This window comes from Panthera onca, chromosome C1 (genome assembly GCF_046562875.1).
Source record: "Panthera onca isolate mPanOnc1 chromosome C1, mPanOnc1 haplotype 2, whole genome shotgun sequence".
Taxonomy (NCBI): Eukaryota; Metazoa; Chordata; class Mammalia; order Carnivora; family Felidae; genus Panthera; species Panthera onca.
The window spans coordinates 123,459,964-123,484,022 of NC_138346.1; the positions used below are offsets into that span (position 1 = coordinate 123,459,964).

A 24,059-nucleotide genomic window follows, 5' to 3' on the forward strand; every position below is an offset into this window, starting at 1 on the left:
CCTTGTTCAAGCCAAATACCATCTCTCATATGCATTATTAAAATAACTTCCTGGGACACCTGGGTGGCTCAATCAGTTGAGTGTCCAACTCTTGATTTCAGCTCAGGTCATGATCCCAGGGTCATGGGATTGAGCCCCATCTTGGGCTCCATGCTGGGCATGGAGCCTGCTTAAGATTCTCTCTCTCTTGCTCTGGCCTTCTCCCTCACTTGCTCTAAAATAAAAAAAAAAAAAAAAGTTCCTGTTTTGTTTTAGCCTTTTGTCTTCTTTTCAAAATCTGTTCTCAATATAGTAGTCAGAAAGGTCCTTATGTTAAAACTTGAGTCAGATCATAGCTCTTCTTTGCTAAAAAATACTATTAATTTCACATCTTATTCAGGGTAAAAGCCACAGTTCTTACAGTAGTTACAAGCACTACATAAACTGCCCACCCAAATTCCCCATCCTGATAAAGATAGACCTTTTCTCCTTCTACTCTTCCTTTTGCTCATGATTCTCCAGGTACAGTGACCTCTTTGCTGCTTCTCAAATACAGTAGGCACACTTCCACCTCTGGGTCTTTGAACTTCTGTTCCTTGCGCCAGGAATGTACTCTCCCATAGAGCCACAGGCTCACTTGTTAGTCATCAGATCTTCAAATGTTATCTCAGTGAGGCCCACTCTACTTAAAAGTCCAACCTTCTTCATACTCCCTAGTACTCTTCTGTTTTATTTCTCCTAGCAATTACCATTAACAGTACACTATGTTTTGGTCTTTAAATTTTCTGTCTTGTCTATTTCCCTCACTAACATGTAAGCTCTAGAAAAACAGAGGGTTTCTTTTTTTTGTTCTGTTCACTGTCATATCTCCAGTATCTAGAACTGTGTTTTGCTCTTAGTGGGCATTCAATAAATATTTGCTTAAATTAGTAAGTGTTGAATAAATAATGTTATGAAGGCATACTGGTATAGCCTTTTTCCCCCTACAACTAAATAGATAGAGCTATTAGTATAGCTCTAAAGTTTAGTATAGCTAAAAGGTATAGCCTTTTCCCCCCTACAACTAAATAGATAAAGCTTCTTCAGAATTATGAAACTTCACTAAAAGGACCTTAAGATTTTAAAAACAAATATTATCAAAATTATGATAAGCTGTTCAGATGACCTCACAGAATCAATTTATTTGCGTTCAAAATATTTTAATAGTAAAGAATAAAGAGTAAATCTCAATGTGTTCCTAGCATTTAATGGATAACTTTACAAATTTGAAAACTTAGCTAAAACAGTTTTCATAAATACAAGAAAAGGTAAAAACAAAATACAATCTTCTTATTATTTGAATACAATTACAAGATTTCAGGTAACATGTGGTTATTTCAATTTAGGCCAAAATATACAAATTTTAAAAACCAAATTATTTATGCAAAAAGTCTCAATTTCAGAAACTGGCTCTTCAGAAAATAAACATTTTTAATTAACTATAAATAAGATGTTATTAGGCTCCTTAATCACACTTATTTTCTGAAATTAAGCAAATAGCTTTTCTGCATCCTTTAGTTTTTTTTTCCTATCCATTTTGGCAATTACAGCCCAACGATCTTCCCTCATTTTCCTCATAGCTCCAAACTTCAGTGTAGATCCAGGCGTTGTTAGAGATGAAGGGGTCTGAATATAAAATAAAATAAAATCATAGTATATCTAATTTAAAAAGATAAAGTCCAGCTTTTGAAATTTGCTTTCTGAAGTAAAAATGAAAAGATACCTGTTTTGGTGTTCTGACACAAAGATGAGGAGTTGGTGGATTATGAGTCTTGTACAGTTTTTTCGATGTGTCTTCTTCTGCTACCATGCCCTTAAAGGAAGATACAAAAATATTAATTTGGAGTCTGTCATCACTGATATTTGTTATTAAGATTTTTCCTACATATCACAGAGAGGAGGAGAAAAACGAGGAAGGGAAAAGAGGAAGAAAGGAGGTAAGAGAAGGGAAGAGAGAGGAGAAAGAGGAGAGAAAAAAGAAGAAAAACTGAAGACAATGACAAAATAAATCCTCCATCTGTCAAACAAGGACATAGATTTGGATTCTATTAACTGTGTTCCTGAAAGGTTATGTGAAATACAAGATGTGTATGAATAGTACTTAGTTATTTCTATTTCAGTTTCAGAGTCTTTATACTACCTTTCCTTCTCCTTCCCCCCAGCCCACTTATTCAAACTCACACTTCAGCTTTAGAATAAGCATTTATAATCCTATAAAGCTATAATGTTATCAATTATCAACTTATGAGTATTGTAATGTCCCTACACAATAGCTAACACGTATTTAGTACTTTATGTTAGAAACTGTTTTAATCACTTTGTGTATTTTAGCTTTAATCCTCACAACAATTTTATGAAGTAGGTATACTATTATTATCCCCATTTTGAGGGTGAAGAATGAAGACACAGAAATATTAAGTAACTTGCCTAAGATTATACAGCTAATAAGAGGTGGAGCCAGGATTCAAATCCAGGTAGGCTGGTTCCAGAATCCATTCTCTTAATAAATATACTACACAGATTTAGTCAGGCAAGCAATCTGTTTACATTATCTTTTCCTGCTCCTAATGTCACATTTACAGAAGCTTCATGAATAAAAATATTCAGAGAGATTTTCATGAATTCTAAGATTTCAGCAGAATTCAGTAATTCATAAAAAGCTGCCTTTTCAGTTATACTCAGAACCAGTATGTACCAACTGACCAGCTTAGAAAAGAAAAATTTTTTAAATCATCCTGGAAACTGTTAAAATTTTACTCAGTACATAGCAAACTGATAATTCATTAATGACTGCCCAAATAAAAATAAATTAACCCAATTAAAACAAAACCTTATCTGTCCTTCTAACTCTGTAATGTTCACCTTTTCATGTGCTTGTTGGCCATTTATATATCCTCTTTGGAGAAATGTCTATTCAAGTCTTTTGTCCATTTTTAAATTGGGCTGTATGGTTTTTGGTGTTGAATTATGGGGGTTCCTTATGTATTCTAGATATTAATTCCTTTTCAAATATATGATTTGAAATATTTTCTGCCACCCTCTAGCTTGTCCTTTCACTTTAATAGTGTCCTTGGATGCACAAAAAATTCTTAATTTTGAAGTCAAATTGATTTATTTTCTCTTTTCTTGGCTGTTTTTGGTGTCATACCCATTAGGTCCTTGCCAAATTCAATGTCATGAAAATTTTCCCAATATTTTCTTCTAAGAGCTTCATGGTTTTAGCATTAAGTTTAGATCTTTGATCCATTTTTACTTAATTTTTATATGTGGTATAAAGTAAGAGTCCAACTTCATTCTTTTGCATATGGGTATATCCAGTCCTAGCACCATTTGTTGAAAAAAATGTCTTCTCTACCCACTGAATGGTCTTGGCACTCTTGTCAAAAATCAATTGACTATATATGTGAGGATTTATTTCTGGGCTATTTTATTCCACATATATCTGTCCTTATCCTAGTATTAATCTGCTTAAATTACTAGCTTTGTAGAAAATTTGAAAGTTGAGAACTATGAATCCCCCAACATTATCCTTCTTTTTCAAAATTGTTTTAGCTATTTGGGGACCCATGTAGTTCTGTATGAATTTTAGTATCAGAGGTAGTTTTGACATCTTAACAATGTTGTCTTCCTATCCATAAGCAGAATTTTCTCCTATTTCTTTAAGTCTTAATTTCTTCCCGCAATGTTTATAGTTTTCATTGTATTTCAGTGTTTTACCTTCTTGGTTAGATTTGTACCTAAATAATAGTACTAGTAGTAGTAGTAGTAGTAGTAGTAGTAGTAGTGGTAGTAATTTCCTTTTGGATTTTAATCATTGCTGGTGTATAGAAACATAACTGATGTCATGTGTTCTACCCTTCCATGTTGCTGACTTCATTTATTAGCTCTAGTAGCCTTCTTGTGGAGTCTTTGTGATTTTCAATGGATAGGATCATGACATCTGCACATAGCTGTACACCATACTCCATCTGTATGCCGGCTTTTTAGCTCCCTCCCTCTCCCTTTGTCTTTTTTGTCTTGGCTATAACTTCCAGAACAATGTTGACTAGCAGTGGTGAAAACGGATATCCTTGTCTCATTCTTAATCTTAGGGGGAAGTTTTCAATCTGTTACCACTATGATGTTAGCTGTGGGTTTTCGGAAGTACTTTTTATCATGCTGAGGAATTTTCCCTTTATTATGAGTTTTTAATCATGAAAAAATGTTGGATTTTCTTGAGTGCCTTTTCTGTACCAATTGAGATGAAATTTTTTCCCTTTGTTCTATTAATGTGATATATTACATTAATTTTCTTATACTGAACCATCCTTGTATTTCTCAGAAAAACCCCACTTGGTCATGGTGAATAGCCCTTGTAATATGATGTGGAATTTGACTAATATTTTGTTGAGGATTTCTACATCTACAATCATAAAAGATAATGGTCTTTAATTTTTTTCTAATGATATCTGTATTTTGCTTTGGTATCAAGGTAATGCTGGCCTCAGGGAATGAGTTAGCATGAGTTCTCTAATTTTTTTAAACTTGAGAAGGTTATATCCTCAAATGTTTGATACAATCCATCAATGAAACCATCTGGTCCAAGGCTTTTCTTTGTTGAGAGTTTTATTATTACTAATTCAAATTCTTTACTTACTGTAGATAAGTCTGTTGAGATTTTCTATTTCTTCTTGAATCAGTTTAGGTAATTTGTGTTTTGAGGATTTTACCCATTTGTCCATTTCTTCTAGGTTATAAAATTTGTTACCATATAGTCACAGTATTTTTTTTTATCTCTGAATAATTAGTAATAATGTACCCACTTTCATTTGATTCAAGTTATTTACATCTTCTTGTTAGTGTAGCCAAAGATTTGTCAATTTTGTTCAAATAAACAAATTTTGGTTTCATTGATTTTCTCTATTGTTTTCTATTCTCTGTTTATCTCCCCCTTGAATATTTATTATATCCTTCTTTCTGCTAGCTTTGGGTTTAGTTTGTTCTTCTTTTTCTAGTTACATAAAGTGTAAAGTTAAGTTACTGAACTGAGATCTTTCTTTTTTAGTAGGAATTTGGGAACTATGCCTTTCCTCTGAGTGTGGTTTTTGCTGTATCACATAAGTTTTGATATACTGTGCTTTCATTTTTATTCATATCTAAGTCTTAATTTCCCTTGTGACGACTTCTCTGATTAAAAGTGTGTTAATTTTCACAAATTTGTGAATTTTCTAATTTTCCTACTCTTACTGATTTCTAATTTCATCCCATTGTAGTCAGAGAAGATACTTTGTATGATGGCTATCTTTTAAAATGTATTGAGACTTGTTTTGTAATCTATACGGCTTATCCTGAAGAATATTCCATGTGCACTTGAAAATGATGTGTATTCTGTTGTTGTTGAGTGTTTTGTATAGATCTGTTAGTCCTATTTGCTTTATTGTGGTTTTCCAGTCCTCTATTTCCTTATTTATCTTCTGATTGTTTTATCCTTTATTGAAGATGGGGTATTGAAGTATCCAACTATTGATGTAGAACTATTAGTCCCTTCAATTTTGTAAAGACTTGCTTCATGTACCTTGAGGATCTGTTATTAGGTATAAATGTTTAAAACTCTCATATCTTCTTGCTGTACTGAACCTCTTATTAATATAAAATGTCATTCTTTGCCTCTTGCACTTTTTTTATTTAAAACCTATTTTGTTGGATAGAAGTATAGCCAGCCCAGATCTTTTATGGTTACTATTTGCATGGGATATCTTTTTCTACCTTTTGACTTTCAATTTGTGTCTTTGGCTCTAAGATGAGTCTCTTTTAGACAAGACACTAGTTGGATCATTCTTTATTCTGTAAATCTATGTTGGTTGGAAAGTGTAATCCATTTAAAGTAATTACAATAAAGAGAGACTAACTTCTGCCTATTTGCTGTTTGTTTTCTATATGCCTTATAGGTTTGTTGTTTCTCTCTCATTTTCTCCATCACTGTCTTCTTTTATGGCTAGGTGATTTTTTTTTTTTTTTTGTAGTGAAATGTTTCGATTCCCTTTTCATTTCCTTTTGTGTATATTCTACAGATTTTTTTTTGTATGGTTACCATGGGGATTACATTTAACATCCTATAATGTTATAACAATCTAATTTGAATTTATACCAACTTCACTTCAATAGCCTGCAAAAATCCTGCTCTTATACAGCTCCATGCTCCTTTTCTGTTATTGATGTCACAAATTACATCTTTATACCTTGGGTACCCAGTAATGTAGATTAACAATTCTGATGCAATTTCTTTCAAATCCTGTAGAAAATAAAAGGTGGAGTTACAAACAAAATTACAATGCTAGCTTTTGTAAGTTCCTGTGTAAATTATTTGGTAACTCCCTCAGCTTTTGTTTATCTGGGAATGTCTTAATTTCTCCCTCATTTTTGAAGAACAGTTTTTGCAGGTATCAAATTCTCAGTTGACGATTTTCTTCTTTCAGCACTTTGAATATGGAAAACTATTGTCTTCTGGTTTCCAAGTCTTTCTCAGTGAGAAATCAGCTGATAATTGTATTGAGAGTACCTTGTTTGTGATGAGTTGATTCTCACTACTTTCAAGATTCTCTTTGTCTTTAGACAGTTTGATTATAATGTGTTTTGACGTGAGTCTGTTTGATTTTATACTACTTAGAATTCAATGAGCTTCTTGGATTTGTAGATTCATTTTCTTTCATCAAAGTTTGAGAAGTTTTCAGCTATTACTTTTTCAAATATTTTTTCCCCTTTTTCTCTCTCTTCTTCTTGGACTCGTACAAAACATATATTGATATGTTTGATGATGTCCCACAAGTCTCAGGCTGCCTACTCACTTTTCCTTTTTTCTTTCCTTTCCTCAAACTCAGTAATTTCAATGATCCTATTTCCAAATTCATCAATTCTTCTGCTTACTCAAATCTTTTGAATCTCTCTAATGAACTTTTCATTTTAAGTTACTGTACTTTCAACTCCAGGATTCCTTCTTGGTTCTTTTTATAATTTCTATCTCTTTATTGGTATTCTCATTTTAGTCATACATCATTTTTCTGTCTTTGTCTATGTCTTCGTTTAGCTCTTTCAGCATCTTTAAGATGGTTGTTTTGAAACCTTTATCTAGTAAGCCCAACATCTGGGCTTCCTCAAGGACATTTTCCGTTGACTTGTTCTGTTCCTTTGTATAGCCATACTTTCCTTTTCTTTGTATACCTTGTGATTTTTGTTGAAAACTAGACACTGGAATCTTATAATTAGATAGGTCTGCAAATCAGATTCTTCACTTTCCCCAGGGTTTGCTGTAGTGGGTTAGTTTTGTTTTTGTTTTATGTTGTATAAGTTTCTATGCCAGGGATCAGGATGAGGTGAAAATTTGAGATCTCAGGTTTTTTCTGAGCTGGTCTTTCCCTGGGCACATGTAGTGGTTTTAAATACCCCATAAATGTGAGTGCTTTTGAATGTACTAATTCTTAAATGCCTGGTCTTCCAAAGAAGAAAAATGAAAAGAAGAGGAAGGCAAAAAACAAAACAAAACAAAACAAAACAAAACAAAACAAAAAAACCCACAGGTACAGATCACTTAAATCCTCTAAGAAGACACAAGCCAGCGAGGGTTGAAAGAATGACAGGAAGTTTCTGTGCCTGCACCTCAGTGGTGAGAAGCAGCAATCATGATATGGAACAATGAACCTTGATACTCAGAGAAAAAGTCCTTGTTGCTTACCCTGGCTATGGCCAAGACCTGAGCATAGCTGTCTGCCACAGGCCTATGGATTGGATGATAGGTAGTTACCACCATTCTTAAGGTTGCAAACTTAACTATAATTTACCAAGTTGCAACCCTGGAAACTGCAAGCATTCAAATAGTCTCCAGAGCTCCAAAATAGTTACTTCTGGCAATTTCTGCAAGTACAATTGCTATCTAGGTGGAGAAATAAATTTGTGGTATGTCCTACTCCACCATCTTCTCCAAGATCACTTAGACAATCCATTTTTACATCTAACTTTTTATAATAATTTGAATGTTCATCAAAATTTAAACACAACAGTTAAGAAATTTACAAAAATAGTAACTTCAAATGATAATTATAACCAAATAAACAGACATGAAATGTCTTTTTAGACAAGTGGAAATAATTGTGTATACATATAATAGTGTAGTATGTTTATGGTGTTGCAAAGTTGTGATGCTCCTTTTAAAAATGAGATGAGTCATTTTGAATCTCAGATCAGCTAAATTCACACTGCTAGAAAAATAGTAGGGATTCCAACCCTGGAGTGTCTAATCCCAGAGCTCATAGTCTTTCTACTAATTCTCCTTACATTTTTATATATCTGGACTTCAGTTTAAGCTGGAAGTTACTATGTACATGGTCTTACATAGGCTTTGGAGCTAGATGGTCTGTGTTCAAATTTTGGCTCCCTGCCTTACTAGCTATGTGATTTTGGGCAAGGTATCTGTGTGACTCAGTTTCCTCTTCTGTAAAATGAGAACAGCAACATTGTCTATACTTCTTAAACAGGAGATTGTTCTAAGAAATAATCTATGTAGTCTTTGAAACATTGCTTGGTTCAGTTTTAATCATTAAAATGTTAACATCTATAAAACAACAGGTACTTGAGTAAGGATTCTGTATGTTAACTTCAATAATTAAAGTTTTAAGACTTCAGCTACTCATTTTTCCAGAACAAAGAAGTCCCAAAAAAGCTTGAAGAATCTCAAAAGTTGTAAGTGGCAACAATGAAACAAGTGCTTTTAACTGGAATTTTGTAATTAGGAATCTTTGGTATATTGCTTCATTTTGTGTGATGAGATTTATTTGGTTTTAAATTAAATGAATCTAAGTTTAACTATTCTCAATAAATCAATATTATAACTTCAGAAAACACTGGTATGTGTGGATACACCCATGGTAGGGAGTAATTACTACTACAAACTGCTAGGGGAAATATCTTCCTTAAACAACTCATCTTTAATACATTAACTCTTTAAGAATAATAGTAATGTTATACCTTGATACAGATTTCAACCAAAAAGTGGTATAAAATGAAGTAACATGTATATTAGCAAAATCAAAAGGGGCCCTAAATAACAAATTTGGCCATAGCAAGATTCATCTAACCTTTCTGAAAGAAAGAAAGAGGAAGAAGAAAAGAAACAAAAAAAGAGAAAATGTGGTTAAAAATTCCTTGTAACACTCTGCTGGAAAACAAGATTGTTAATCATGTGTCAACTATGTTACATTAAGTAATTCAAAATGCCATGTTTACTGAAGTTAGATTATTTGAACCCTATCCGAAATGCTGCAAAAGCATATAGGGCTCTGTGTTGTAGTAGAGTTCTACTATATTTTAATATTGCAATGGTAGATGCTATGTGTATATATTATACATATACATCAAAAAGTAATGTATAAAAATAATGAATAATGTAAACAAGTAATAAATACTGATTTGTAGTATTTTTACCAAAAGATCAGTAGTTTCTGAACTATCCGAGTTAATATCAAACTCAAAGACCATTTTTCTCTTTTTATTACTTTCTTCGGTAGGTATATTCTTGCTTTCTCTCTGCTGAATTTTTAGTTTCGTTGGTGTCTTCACAGTATATGCCTATCCAAAAAGAAAAACAATACATTTTCCCATCAAAAACCCCGTATTATTAATAAAGGCAAGTTAAGTCTTTAGCAATCAATAACTCTCAATTATTAGTGGAATGTATATAGAGATTTTTGATAAGAATTTAATTCAGGTATTTTTGATGCTAAAACTTACAACTTCCTTCCAAAAATTTTTAATAGAAAACTTTTTCTTTGTCCTTCCCTTCAACTTACTGAAGAAAATAATGGCAGGAGAGAGTGCGGAGAGACACTCTTCAACTTCAGGAGTCAACGATCTTAAGAAGAGGGATTTTTAACTTTTTTAACAATGATTCAGACCAAAAAACAGAGTGAGTTTAGCTCTCTCTACAAAAATCCTTACTGATTTATGAGAAAATAGGTATGCTTATATTTTGTTGATTAAGTAATTCACATTAGTCAATGTTTAGTATTCCGTATTTCCCCGTAAGTTTTACAATTTTTTTTCAAGTACCTTAAAAAGTTAGGTCAGTGACATCAGCAAAAATGGCACAGTAAGGTACTCCAAAAATTTTCTCTTCCATAAAGCAATAAAATACTAGCAAAATGGTCAAAGTCCACTTTTTCAGAACTCTGGAAATTAACCAAAAGCTTGTCACAAACTGTAGTGTTTATTTTAAAAAAATAATAATTGGCAGAGGGGTGCCTGGGTGGCTCAGTCAGTTAAGCTTCCGACTTAAGCTCAGGTCATAATCTCACAGTTTGTGGGTTCAAGCCCTATATCAGGCTCTGTGCTGGCAGCTTAGAGCCTGGAGCCTCCTTAGGATTCTGTGTCTCCCTCGCTCTCTCTGCCCCTCCCCCACTCATGTTCGCTCGCTCTCTCTCTCAAAACTAAACATTAAATTTTTTTTAATTATAAAATAAAATAAAATAATTGGCAGAACCTCCATAAGAACAGCAAGCTTTGCGGTGTCTTAACTTTTCTTCATCCTAGCTCCCATTCTCTATGTTACCCATAAAAATAACATCCCACACTCCCGGTCCAGACTGGCAGCCATTAGTCAGAGCAAAACAAAATTGAGAGCTCTTTCAAAGCTTTTATTCCCAAAGAGTTGTCATTATTTGATCTGTCTAGGGGTTCTGTGAAAGACCTCACAAGCTAGTCTGTATTTAACCTGATTCAGAACTCATTCAGTACAAAAGCTTTCTCTTTGGTGTTGAGTAGGACACAGCATTTATCAAGACAATTATAGACAAGTGTTTTCACTTTGCAGTTCCATGAGGCAATGATTTTAACAGGTCAAATGATAAACTAGACAAAAACTTCAAAAATTCTGGCATTCCTGGAAATGTAGAAAGCCACACATGCATAGGACTGTGAATAAGCACAGGAAAGACCTAAGAAGGCCCTAGTTGAGCTTGAAGATTCAGTTATCAATGGTCTGGCTGAGTGCTGAAGGTATACCCTAATAAGTACCTACAGTCCATTGGTAAAAATTGGGAGATTTATTGGTACAGGCTCAGTTGGTTCAAACATTAGCTGAACATTAAGCTAACCAAGTAGAAACTTCAGTGGCACTCAAAGAATACAAACTTTACAGAATTAGTTTAGAAAAGTCACTAAACAAACAACAACTATAACAAGCAGAAACAACAAACCCTAAGGACAGGGGTGAATCTGATCTCCACAGCTGTCACATTATGTTATTTTTAGTGTTCAGATTTCAAGAAAAAATTATGAGACATGCAAAGAAACAAAAAACTATGGCCCATCACAGGGGTTGGGATGGTACAATCAAAAGAAACTATCCCTAAGGAAGACCTGTCATGGATTTCCTAGACAAAGGCTTTAAGTCAGTTATTTTAAATATGTTCAAGGAGCTGAAGAAACCCATATCTAAAGAAATAAAGTATGATGACAATCTCTAACCAAATGGAATTATCAATAAAGATAAAACTTATTTTTTTTTAAAAGAACCAAATTGAAAATTGCAGTTGAAAAGTATAACTGAAATGAAAAGTTCAGTAGAGGGGCTCAATATCAGATTAAAGCAGAAAGAATCCATGAACCTGAAGATAGTTCAATTGAAATTATCTGGTCTAAGAAATAGAAAGAAGAAAAATGAACACGGCCTCAGAGACTTGTGGGACACCATCAAGTATACATAATGGGAGTTCCAAGATAAGAGCAGAGAAAGGGAAGAAGAAACATTTGAAAAAATAATGGCTGAAAACCTCCCAAATTTGGTGAAAACATTAATCTATACACCCAAGAAGCTCTACAAACTCCAAGGAGGATAAACTCAATTAGAACTACACTTAGACATACAATCAAACTGTCAAAAGTCAAAGACAAACTAGAAAAGCAGGAAGAGACAAGTGACTCATTACATACAGTTGATTTCTACCATAAAGCATGGAGTTAAAACAGCTGTAGGTTGACTCCAAAGCACTTAAAAAAACCTGTTTCCAAATAATTCAAATAATTCTATATACACCAAAACCATCCAGTAAAGAAAACTATATAATTATAAAAGATAGTATACATGTATTTCTGTTTATAATTCTTTTTTCCTATCTAATCTAAAATATAGACACATAAGGCAATAATTATTATACTGTATCAATGGGATTAAAATGTATAAATATATGATTTGCATGACAATGATATCAAAAGAGAGAGGGAATGAAACTAAGTCTGGGCAAAGTTTTTGTATACCGTTGAAATTACATTGGTATTAATTCAAACTAAATCATTTTAAGACGTTAATACTCAGGTAATCACTAAGAAAATAATTCAAAAAGTATAATAAAAAAACAAGAGGATTAAAATGGTATACTAGAAAATACTTAGGGGCACCTAGGGCTCACTTGGTTAAGTGCCCAACTCTTGGTTTCAGCTCAGGTCACGATCTTACGGTTTGTGAGCTCCACACTGGGGTCCATGCTGACAGCTCAGAGTCTGCTTGGGATTCTCTCTCTCCCTCTTTCTTTGCTCCTCCCCACTCATGCTCTCTCTCCCTCAAAATAAATAAATAAATACATAAACTTTAAAAATTTAAGATCAAGACTAGGGAAGTATGCCAACTAAATGCAAAGTGGTACCCTGGATTGAATCCTGGAAGAGTAAGAAAACATTAATGGAAAAATAAAGTTTAGTTAACAGTAATGTACCAATGTATGTTTCTTAGTTTTGACAAATGTACATGGTAATGTAAGATGTTAACAATGTAGAAAACTGAGTGACTGGTATAAAGGAATTCTCTGTACTACCTTTGCAATTTTCCTGTAAATCTAAAATTATGGTAAAAATGTTCTTTTTTAAAAAGTAAAGTCACCACAGCCATGAGAATGGCTAAAATCAAAAAGATAAAAAGTACCATGTGGTAGCAAGGATGTGGGGCAACTAGAACTCTCACTTGCTGCTAGCTTAGATATAAATTGATGTAATGATTTTTTTTTTAAATGATTGGCAGTGTGGTACAACAAGAAACATACCTTTAGTTTTTGTCCCTGGTTCCTGACAGAGAACTTCTAAAACGCATGTAATTTTCTGAGTGAAAGGAGCATCTTTTGGTACAACATTTGGTCTTTGTTGACAGTAATGTGATAGGAGTCTTTTCCTATTCAGAATGAACTCCTTTCAACTGGACAAGAGTTAATGTTAATGAAACAATTGGCAGTAAAGGGCACCTACATAACTTCAGGATGGTAGCTTATTGCCGGAAAAAAACAAGGTTTGATTAGAAGTTTGTAACCTTTCAGTTCCACCCCCTGACCTCCCGGGAGGGGAGAGAGGTTGGAGATTGAGTTACCAATGGCCATGATTTAACCAATCATGCTAGGTAGTGAAATCTCCATTAAAAAGAAACCCTAAACGATAGGGTTCTGAGAATGTCCATGTTGGCAAACACACAGAGGTGCTGCTGGAAGGATGGAACTCCTGAAGAGAGCATGGAAGCTCTATACCCCTTCCCCTATACCCTGCCCTACTCATCTTTTCCATTTGGCTGTTCCTGGGTTGTATCCTTTATAATACACTGGTAATAGTAAGTAAAGGAATTTCCTGAGTTCTGTGAGTCATTCTAGCAAATTAGCAAACCTGAGGAGGGGGTTGTGGGAACCCCCAATTTAGAGCCAGTTGGTCAGTAGTACAAGTGGCAAACCAGGATTGTGACTGGTGTCTGAAGTGGAAGCAGTCTTATGAGACTGAGCCCTAACTTACTGGGATCTACATTAGCTCTAGGTAGTGTGAGAATTTAATCAAGTTGTGGGACACCTAGTTGGTGTCTGCAATCAGAGAACTGGCATGAGGGGGAAAAAAACAAAAAACAAAAAACACATGTTTTGTATCACAGTAAAAAACAGCTCAGGCAATATCTATTAAAATGTAACATATTATGCATAATGCTATTACCCAGCAATTTCATTCCTAAAGACATACCCAACCAAAATGCATACATGTCAAATACTAGAATTTTTATAGCAACACTGTTCATAAAAGTCCCATCTGGAAACTACCCAAAAGTCCACTAACAATACAATAAATAAAATATGGCACATCATACAATGGATTACTATACAGGAACAAAAACAGAGAATCTACAACTTAAAGCAACAATATAGATGAGTCCCACAAACATAATGTTAAATGAATAAAGCCAAAACAAAAATAATGATTCTGTTTATAGAAAATGCAAAAACAGATACATCAAATATTAGAGTTCGGACAGTAGTTAGCCTTGGGGGAGAAGCTAGTAAGGGGGCAAGAAGATCTTCAGAGGTGATAGTAATGTTCTGTATTTTATTGTGAATGCTGATTACTAAAAAAGTCATCTTTAGTTTGTAAAGATTCATCCAATTGTATAATTAAGACCTGGGCATTTTTTTTGCATATATTTCAACAAAAAGTTTTTTTTTTAAGTAAGGTTCATTTTCTATAAAGATCATTTCATGTGAATAATATAGTTATAAATACAACAAAATAATTTTATATAAAAGCCTCTCTAAGCCATGTAGTTTACTAATTTTCATAATTTCCATGGTGTGGATAATATGTATCAACAGGATGTGAGAGACTCTTCTTTTTGCTCTGGAACTGTTAACTGGGGCACAAAGCTGTGGAAAAAAGTGCTAGTAACCCATATTCTAAAGAAAGTAACCTATGATTAAAGCCTGGATCCTTCAATCCTTCTTTTGGGCTTATTAAAAAGTGGTTAAACTGGCCATACAAGCACCAAACACCTCCTTTCTGGGAAGAAAAGAGGTTTCCTTATCTTAAGGAAACTGAGAAGGAAAGGTATGAAATTTCAACTTAGAAGGATACAAAGAGGTAGAGATATTTTTCCCTTCAAGTTCCAAGCCAAGTGAGGAACTAATATAAAACTAGGGGCACCTTTAAGAAGATACACACTTAATGTATACCTCACTAGATACACACTTAGGAAGAAATTTCATTTGTCTTTGCATCTGGCTGAATAGTTTAGAGTATAAAGAAATTAGAGAGAGATGGATGGTGGTGGGGGAGGGGGGGCGGGCCAGAGTAGACATTCTGTACTACCATTTAGCACGGAAAGGCTGAATGAATTCCCCATGGATTAAGTGGGCATATGGAAGATAGCTAGTAACTCAGCCACCTCCTGGTGGTACCTGATCCACCAAGGGCTGACTGCTAAGTAAAGGACTCTCCCAGCAAGATGATGAAGGGTAAATAGCAAAGGAAGCAACTGGGGTGAAAAATGCCAAGTCAGAACCAGATTTCCCACATCAGGGAATGCCACCTGGTGAATGCCAAAAATTTACGGAATCTGCCCAAGATGTCATTAAGTTGTAGACAGTAATTTAAAAAAAAAATTTTTTTAACTTAAAAAAAAAAAAAAAGGAAACCATTTCATGCTGGTATCACAAAAACTGAATTGGTTTTATATATGTATGTGCAATACCAGATATATGGCATATGATACTAAAACCTTTTTTAACCAAAACGTTATGAACTTCTTACAAATTTTAGCAACCAACCTTTGGCAATGGTGTGGATAAAGTACTTTTGGCAGATGTCCACAAATAGTCTCTTTTGTCTTTGGATTTGCCATTGTCCACTGATGTGATGTTTCTGGATACATTTTGTGAAGGAGCTACTTTAGAATCAAACTTCCAATAATGAGTTTCAGGTGTTTCCAACAGAGATGTCTGTGTTTTCTATATTGAACAACAAATAGGAATAAAATCATCACTATATGTCATTTAAAGTGCAGCAACTACTAGAGATAACACTGGAATAAACTAGAATTTACCCCCAAATTTATTATTAAATAACTTTCAATAAATTATATTTATCACTTTATATTCCCATTTAAGATGAAAATGGTGTCTGCCCCTCTCTGTCTTCACAGAGCTGCTATAAAAAGAAATAAAACATCTCAACTCTCTAACGGACCAAAAGTTGAGGATTTGCTAAAGAAAAACCTCTATTCCTGGTAGCAAAAAAGCCTTTCTTTGTTGTTCATTACAATAGTCTAAAAGCCAGAGGGCAGTTTATTCTCATTTCTATCCATTCTCTTTTATGCTTTCGTATTTCCTCTCTCTCATCTATAAAAATATCACCTTTCCTATCCACCAGCCTTACTCCCCACCAAAAAAAAAAAAAAAAAAGAAAAGAAAGAAAAATAGGTAAGAAAACCTATAAAAGTAAAGAACCAGAAATTTTTTCCAGGAGGAAAAAAAAAATGTTTGTTTTTTTTTTTTTAAGAAAAAAATTTTTTTGAAGAAAGAAATTTTCTTCAATTCTGAAACAAATTGCAAATTTACTTTAAATACTTAGGTTTTATTTCAATTCAATGTCTTCCATTTTTTTTCTACCTTCATATGTATCTTCTCTTTAGCATCTGACCTATCTTTCTAGTAACAGTTCGTAGTAGCTACTTTAGTGGAATTGTGTTAGTTGCTTTGTATTTTATCACTTCTCCTGGTTGCCACTGTCTCCATGCATGGCAATTACTCACAAGAAAAAACGGAGCACATACAAACCACACACAAAGGGCTATTCTCAAAAGTTCAGTGGTTAAGTCTGCCATAAATTTAAATTAGGAGGTTATAAGATGCAGGATTAAGAGGTGACCACATGTGCTATAAAAATATTGGGAGTAGGGGAGCCTGGGTGGCTCAGTCAGTTGAGCATCGGACTCTTGATTTCAGCTCAAGTCATGATCCCAGGGTCATGGGATTCAGCCCCGTGTCGAGCTCCCTGCTGAGCATGGAGCCTGGTTAAGGTTTGTTCTCTCTCTCTCCGCCCCCGCAAGTTCCCCCTCTCCCCCCTTTACAACTTTCACACTCTCACTCTCTATAAATTAATTAATTTTAATTTAAAAATTAAAAAACTTGGGGCACCTGGGTGGCTCAGTCGGTTAGGTGTCCAACTTCGGCTCAGGTCATGATCTTGTGGTTTATGAGTTCAAGCCCTGCATCAGTCTCTGTGCTGATAGCTCAGAGACTGGAGCCTGCTTCAGATTCTGTGTCTCCCTCTCTCTCTCTGCCCCTCCCCCACTCGCACTTTCTCTCTCTCAAAAGTAAATAAAACATTTAAAAATTTGTAATAAAAAATCCCACACTGGGGCGCCTGGGTGGCTCAGTCAGTTGAGCAACTGACTTCGGCTCAGGTCATGATCTCATAGCTTGTGAGTTCAAGCCCCGTGTCGGGCTCTGTGCTGACAGCTCAGAGCCTGGAGCTTGCTTCGGATTCTATGTCTACCTCTCTCTCTGCCCCTAACCCACTCGCATTCTGTCTCTGTCTCTCTCAAAAATAAACATTAAAAAAAAAATTTTTTTTAAATCCCACACTGGACTAATCAATAGACAAATGGATAAGGAGGATGTGGTATACATACACACACACACACACACACACACACACACACACAGAGGAATATTACATAACTGTGTTATTACATAACACAGAGGAATATACATATAAAAAAGGATGAGATTGTGCCATCTGAGACACCACGGATGGACCTAGAAGCTATTATGCCAAATGAAATAAGTCAGACTAAGAAAGACAAATACCATATTATTTCACTCATATGTGAAATCCAAAAACAACAAAAACAACAAAAGAATAAACAAAAAGCAGAATCAGACCTATAAATACACAGAACAAACTGATGGTAGTCAGATGGGAAGAGGATGGGAGAATGGGCAAAATTGGTGACAGGAAGTGAGAGATACAGGCTTCCAGTTAGGAAATGAATGAGTCACAGGAATAAAAAGCTCAGCATAAAGACTACAGTCAATGATATTATCATGGTGATGTAATAGGACAGATGGTAGCTACACTTGTGGTGAACACAGGATAATGTATAAACTTGTTGAATCACTATGTTGTACCTGAACTTACATAACGCTGTATGTTGACTATATTTTAAAAAACAGAACAAAACATTAGACTAAGAGTCAAGGAATATACTCTTTTCTCCTCAATCTTTTACTATCTTGCTGGGTGATTCTAAGTAAATCTCCAAGTACCTCTTGGCTTAAATCTGTCCATCTACATAAATCAAGGAGCTAAATGAGGTGACGTGTAGGCTTCTGCCCAGTTCTAGTGATCTCACTTCATAATCTTTTTTCCAGCAGGTATAAATTTTGGTAGCTTTTTTTCACACACTTGCATTTTTGTATCCTCCTTCCTAAATATTTCTGCATCATAGTTGATAACACAATTTTGATGGAAGTAAATCTTTTTGCTCTCTGGACTTATCAGGAGTCATCCTCAGAATTTCCAAAACGTAGCTGTTTTCATAGACAAATTTTTCTCTCTTGAAAGGACTGATAATGACAACTACACCACCTTGTGGCCAAGTCTAGGAATTTAACACTTCCTGGGGTAGAAGGGTAGTTTGAAAGAAAATTCACCCCCATTCTAGAATACTGAAATATTCCCCTTCATAATAAGTCATAGAAATGTATATATTCTCCTACCAGCTCATTCTTTTCTGAAGGTTACATTTCTAGTGATGCATATACAGGCATATCTCCTTTCACTACACTTCACTTTACTGTGTTTCAGATGCTGTGTGTTTTTTGGTGTTTTTTGTTTGTGTGTCAAGCAAGCCTATTGGCAACATTTTTCCTTAACCATTTTGCTCACTTACTGGAACTTTTTTCTCTTTGTGTCACATCCTGATAATTCTTACAATATGTCAAACTTCTCCCATTATTGTTATATTTGTTATGGTAATCTGTGATTGGTGATCTTTGATGTTACTATTGTAATTGTCTGGGGGCACCATGAATCACACCCTCATAAGATGGCTAACTTAACTGTTAAATGCTGTGCGTATTCTGATTGCTCCACTGACCACCCATTCCCCGTCCTTCTCCCTCTCCTGGAGCCTCCCTATTCACTGAGACCCAACAAAACTGAAATTAGGCCAATCAGTAACGCTCCAATGCCTCTACGTGTTCAAGTGAAAAAAAGAGCATGAGCTATAAATGATTGAGCTTAGAGAGAGGAAGGCATGTTGAAAGCTGAGATAGGCCAAAAGCTAGGCCTCTTGCACCAAACAGCTAGGCAGGTTGTAAATGCAAAGAAAAAATTCTTGAAGGAAATTAAAAGTGCTACCTCCAGTGAACACACACAAATGAGAAGTAAAACAGCTTTATTACTGATATGGAGAAAGTTTTAGGGGTCTGGATAGAAGATCAAACCAGCCACAACATTCCCTTAAATCAAAACCTAATCCAGAGTAAGGCCCTAAATCTCTTCAATTCTATGAAGGCTGAGAGAAGTGAGGAAGCTGCAGAAGAAAAGTTTGAAGCTCGCAGAGGTTGGTTCATGAGGTTTAAGAAGCCATGTCCATAACATAAAAGTGCAAGGTGAAGCAGCAAGTGCTGATATAGAAGCTGCAGGAAATTATCCATGAGACCTAGGCTAATTAATTACTGAAGGGGTCTATGCTAAACAAGAGAGTTTCAATGTACATGAAACAGCCTTATATTGGAAGCAGATGCCATCTAGGACTTTCATAGCTAGAGAGGAGAAGTCAATGATTGGCTTCAAAGCTTCAAAGAACTGGCTGACTCCCTTGTTAGGGGCTAATGCAGCTGGTGAATTTAAATTGAAGCCAGTGCTCATTAACCATTCTGAAAATCCTAAGGCCCTTTAAGAATTACACTAATCTACTTGCCTATGTTCTATAAATAGAACAAAGCCTGGATGACAGCACATCTGATTACAACATGGTTTACTGAATATTTTAAGCCTGCTGTTAACACCTACTACTGCTCAGACAAAAAGATTCCTTTCAAAATATTACTGCTCCATGACAATGCACATGGTTACACAAGAGCTCTGATGGAGATGTACAAGGTTACTGCTCTGATGCCTGCAGCCCATGGATCATGGAGTCATTCTGACTTTCAAGTCTCGTTATTTAAGAAATGCATTTTGCATTTTTTTTAATGTTTGCTTATTTTTGAGAGAGAGAGGGAGAGAGAGAGGAAGAGAGAGAGAGAAACAGAATGTGAGTAGGGGAGAGCAGAGAGAAAGGGAGACACAGAATCCGAAGCAGGATCCAGGCTCTGAGCTGTGTGCACAAAGCCTGACACAGGGCTCGAACTTATGAACTGTGAGATCAAGACGTGAGCCAAAGTCAGACGCTTAACTGATGGAGCCACCCAAGCACCACTTAATAAGTGCATTTTGTAAGCCTACAGCTGCTACAGATAGTGATTCTACTAATGGATCTAGGAAAAGTAAATTGAAAACCTTCTGGAAAGGATTCACCATTCTAGATTCCATTAAGAATATCTGTGATTCATAGAAGAGGTCAAATATCAGTATTAACAGGAGTTTGGAAGAATGTGATTCCAACCCTCATGGATGACTTTAGGGGTTCAAGACTTCTGTGGCAGAAATAACTTTAGATGTGGTGGAAACAGCAAAAACACTGGAATTAAAAGTGAAGCCTGAAGATGTGATTTAAAGGCTGCAATCTCATAAAACTTTAACAACTGAGGAGTCACTTCATGTGGATCAGCAAAAAAAAAAAAAAAAAAAAAAAAAAGTGGTTTCTCGAGATGAAATCTACTCTTGATGAACATGTTGTGAAGATTGTTGAAATGAAACAAAGGATTTAAACTATGATGTGAACTTAGTTGATAAATCAGCAGCAGCATTTGAGAAGACTGACTCTGATCTTAAAATAAGTTCTACTATGGGCAAAATGCTATCAAACAGTATCCCGTGCTACAGAGAAATCATTCGTGAAAAGAAGAGTCAGTGAAGCAAACTTCATCCTTGTTTTATTTTAAGAAATTGTCACATATCCCAACCTTCAGCAACCATCATCCTTGATCAGTCAGCAGCCATTAATATCAAGGCAAGACCCTCCACCAGCAAAAAGGATTACTACTCATTAAAGGCTCACATGATGGTTAGCATTTTTAAGTAATAAAGTATTTTTAAATTAAGGTATGTACACTGTTTTTTAGACATAATGCGCACTCAACAGACCACAATATAGTATACATGTAACTTTTATATGCAGTGGGAAACCAAAAAATTCATTTACTGTGGTATTTGCTGCATTGATCTGGAACTGAACCCGCACTATCTTCAAGGTGTACCTACATACAGAACATTCACGATTTTCTGCTTTACTTTTTTAATGGAAATATAATTAACATACAGTATTATATTTGTTACATGTATACAATGTAATGATTCAACAATTCTATACATTACTCAGTGCTCATCACTGTATTTTTTAAACACTTATATGGCATTTTCTATGTGCCACGCTCTATTATAAATGCCTTAAAATATTATCTCATTTAATCCTTATAACGTTAAAAAATAGATACTATTAATTATCCCTATATCAATGAAGAAACTGAGGCATAAAGTAATTTTCCCAAACTCAGAAATGTTTCATAAACCTAATAGTCATTACATATAAAGATTGTGCTATTTCAATATTGTTGGAATAAGGCATAGCAAATAAAAGCTTATTAAAATTTTTTATTTCTTGTATTATTTCCTCATTTGTAATTTATATATCCAGAACCCCAAACGAAATATAGGGCATTTACTAATCTAAATAATGGGCCTATATTACTGGAATTATACATGAATCAAAATAACTCCATAAGCATACATGATATATACTGGTATACTCTAAGCACATTCTATATTTAGAAATGAATATTAGATGTTCCTTACATATTTATCAAAAAAATTTTTCAGGTAAATGTTAGAAAAACCAGGAGAATTATATAAAACTCTTACCTTGTCTTTTTTTTCTTTGAGAAGAACTGTGTTTTCTTTGGTCTCTTTTTTGAGTTTTTCCTATTAAAAATGAGTACACACAATGCAGTCATTACTGTTATCAAAAATTAATGCTATTATCAAAATCTTTGCTGAGAAGTATCAACAAAGAATGCTAAACTCTAAATATTAGAAAATAATGAAAAAAAAGCAAATTAGTTTCTTTCTACAGAGCCCATTATTTAGTTTTGATTATCTTTTTTAAAAATTCTGATCTGTCTAGTATGTATCTGTGGAATCCTGAGTCTTTTAAAACTCTGAATCAACTTTCTCATTTGTAAAATGAAGTAGACGAATTGGATTATAAACTAAGGAATACACACAAGTAATAACTGTGAAGAGCTATAAAGAGATCCAAGTATTATGGGCCTTTAGATGTAGAATTCAATTTTTCTGTGTGTTGAGAGAGGATACATCTCAGTTGGACCTTGGATAATGAACTTTCAACATGAGATAATCAAGGATGAGGGAAAAAAGAGTACAAAATACTTAGGAAATAATAGATCACTTTTGCTGGAGATTAGGGTATGTGTACTCAGTATAGAAAAGAGAAAAGTTACCCCTGGCCTACAGAAAAGAATATGTATTATGCCTTTAATATGACAGCCAACTGGAAAACAGAATTGTTACAGCCCCAGGGGAACTTAAAGGACTCAGAGAAGGGAAAGTTCCAACACACAGAACTTTAAGCAAACTTGCCGTGCCTGCCCATGATGCCTATGCCAATATCAATCCTCACTGAATGCCTCTTGTACATTGTGCTCTCTATCCCAGAGTGTTGCTCCTAACCAAAAAACTCACTTCACCACAAAGACGCTGGCAGTAAACTAATTTAACAATAGTCACTATTCTTATTATGTATCCTATCAACCACCAATGGTTGATTTTTAGTTATAGTGAAAACTGGGGTCTCTACTAAGGGACTAGAATAAGGGCCTAGAATGCTATCTTCTAGAGTAAAGTACATCCTCTAAACCAGCAAAATTGCACTGCCTCTCTGAATATGTATCTTGGCTTCTAGAAGACAGAAGGGCAAAAGCACCTCTTATGACTGCAATGACTCTATTAAAGTCTGGAGACTTTTACTGGTCTGGAGATCTTAGTACAGTCTATTCTAATACAACATATGTTTCCAAGGTGGGAATTATTAGCTCATACACAAACATGTATCTTTGGGAGTGGTTAATTGATCTTGAGTTCCTTAAGAACATACCAACGCGCAGTCCACTATGGTCCCTATTCAATCTGAATAACTAAAATATGCCTGTAATACACATTGGCAAACAGAGGATTGACTTCAGCCACAGGAATAGAGAATGACAGGCCTATACCCAGATTTCAGACTTGAACAAATTAAATTTATAAACCTAGAACCCTCTAAATTAAAAGAAAGCCTGGTAACTCTTGTGGAACGATTTTGTAATAGTATCACAAATAAATACTGTATTTTCTAGTATCTTGTGCGCTGAAACACTAAGACTTATGGGTAAGTGGACACTGACTATAAATTAACCCCATTTATTACACCCATAATGTTACTATTTTTTCATTAGATCAAGTGCAGGCGTTTTGGGATCAGGTGAAAATGGCATTTAATCCAAGTCTACTTTCACAATGAGCCCATGGAACTATAAACCTAATCTATGGTCATTTCTTTGGATCCTAAGAATAAAGTTTGATAGAGAGTTTAAATTCAGTAAGTGCCATAATCCCCATACTGGTTCTAACCACAGAATGAGGGTTTTAAATTTGGAAGGACCAACTGGAAGACTTTGTTATTTTCCTCCATATCAAGAATGTAAACAAATACAAATCAAATGTCACATCTCACATAGGCAGAGACTAAGGTCCCATTAAACCATGGAAGATATAGAGAAGGTGATTTATCACAGTCCCACAGAGATAATTTTTGGAAAATTAAATTTGACTGTCATCTAGTAATAATTTGGTCATACCAATGGGCAAGTAACAGAAGTCAAAATACGGATTGCCATAATGACTGGGACCAAAATTGAGAACTAAGAAAATAGTTTCATATAAAAGATGAACTGAATCGGGGTGGGGGGAGCGCCTGGGTGGCTCAGTCAGTTAAGCATCCGACTTGGGCTCAGATCATGATCTCACGGTTGATGAGTTTGAGCCCCACATCAGGCTCT

At 34.8% G+C, this 24,059-nt stretch overlaps 1 protein-coding gene across 5 annotated transcripts in view; it reads right to left on the bottom strand.

Moving 5' to 3' along the window:
* Window positions 1-1,204: 1,204 nt before the first annotated feature.
* SYCP1 (synaptonemal complex protein 1) overlaps window positions 1,205-24,059 on the bottom strand; it is a 124,759-nt gene continuing 101,904 nt past the window's right edge. For 3 of the 5 annotated variants that reach the window (XM_060625345.2, XM_078451532.1, XM_078451533.1), the window contains 5 exons: window positions 21,865-21,924; window positions 15,600-15,779; window positions 9,472-9,615; window positions 1,742-1,831; window positions 1,207-1,644 (listed from right to left, as the gene is read on the bottom strand). In XM_060625345.2, coding sequence (XP_060481328.1) covers window positions 1,507-1,644; window positions 1,742-1,831; window positions 9,472-9,615; window positions 15,600-15,779; window positions 21,865-21,924 — 612 coding nt within the window. In that variant the 3' untranslated portion in view covers window positions 1,207-1,506. Of the gene's footprint in view, window positions 1,645-1,741; window positions 1,832-9,471; window positions 9,616-15,599; window positions 15,780-21,864; window positions 21,925-24,059 lie in introns of all 5 variants that reach the window. The other 2 variants (XM_060625344.2, XM_060625346.2) reach the window with 2 other exon arrangements.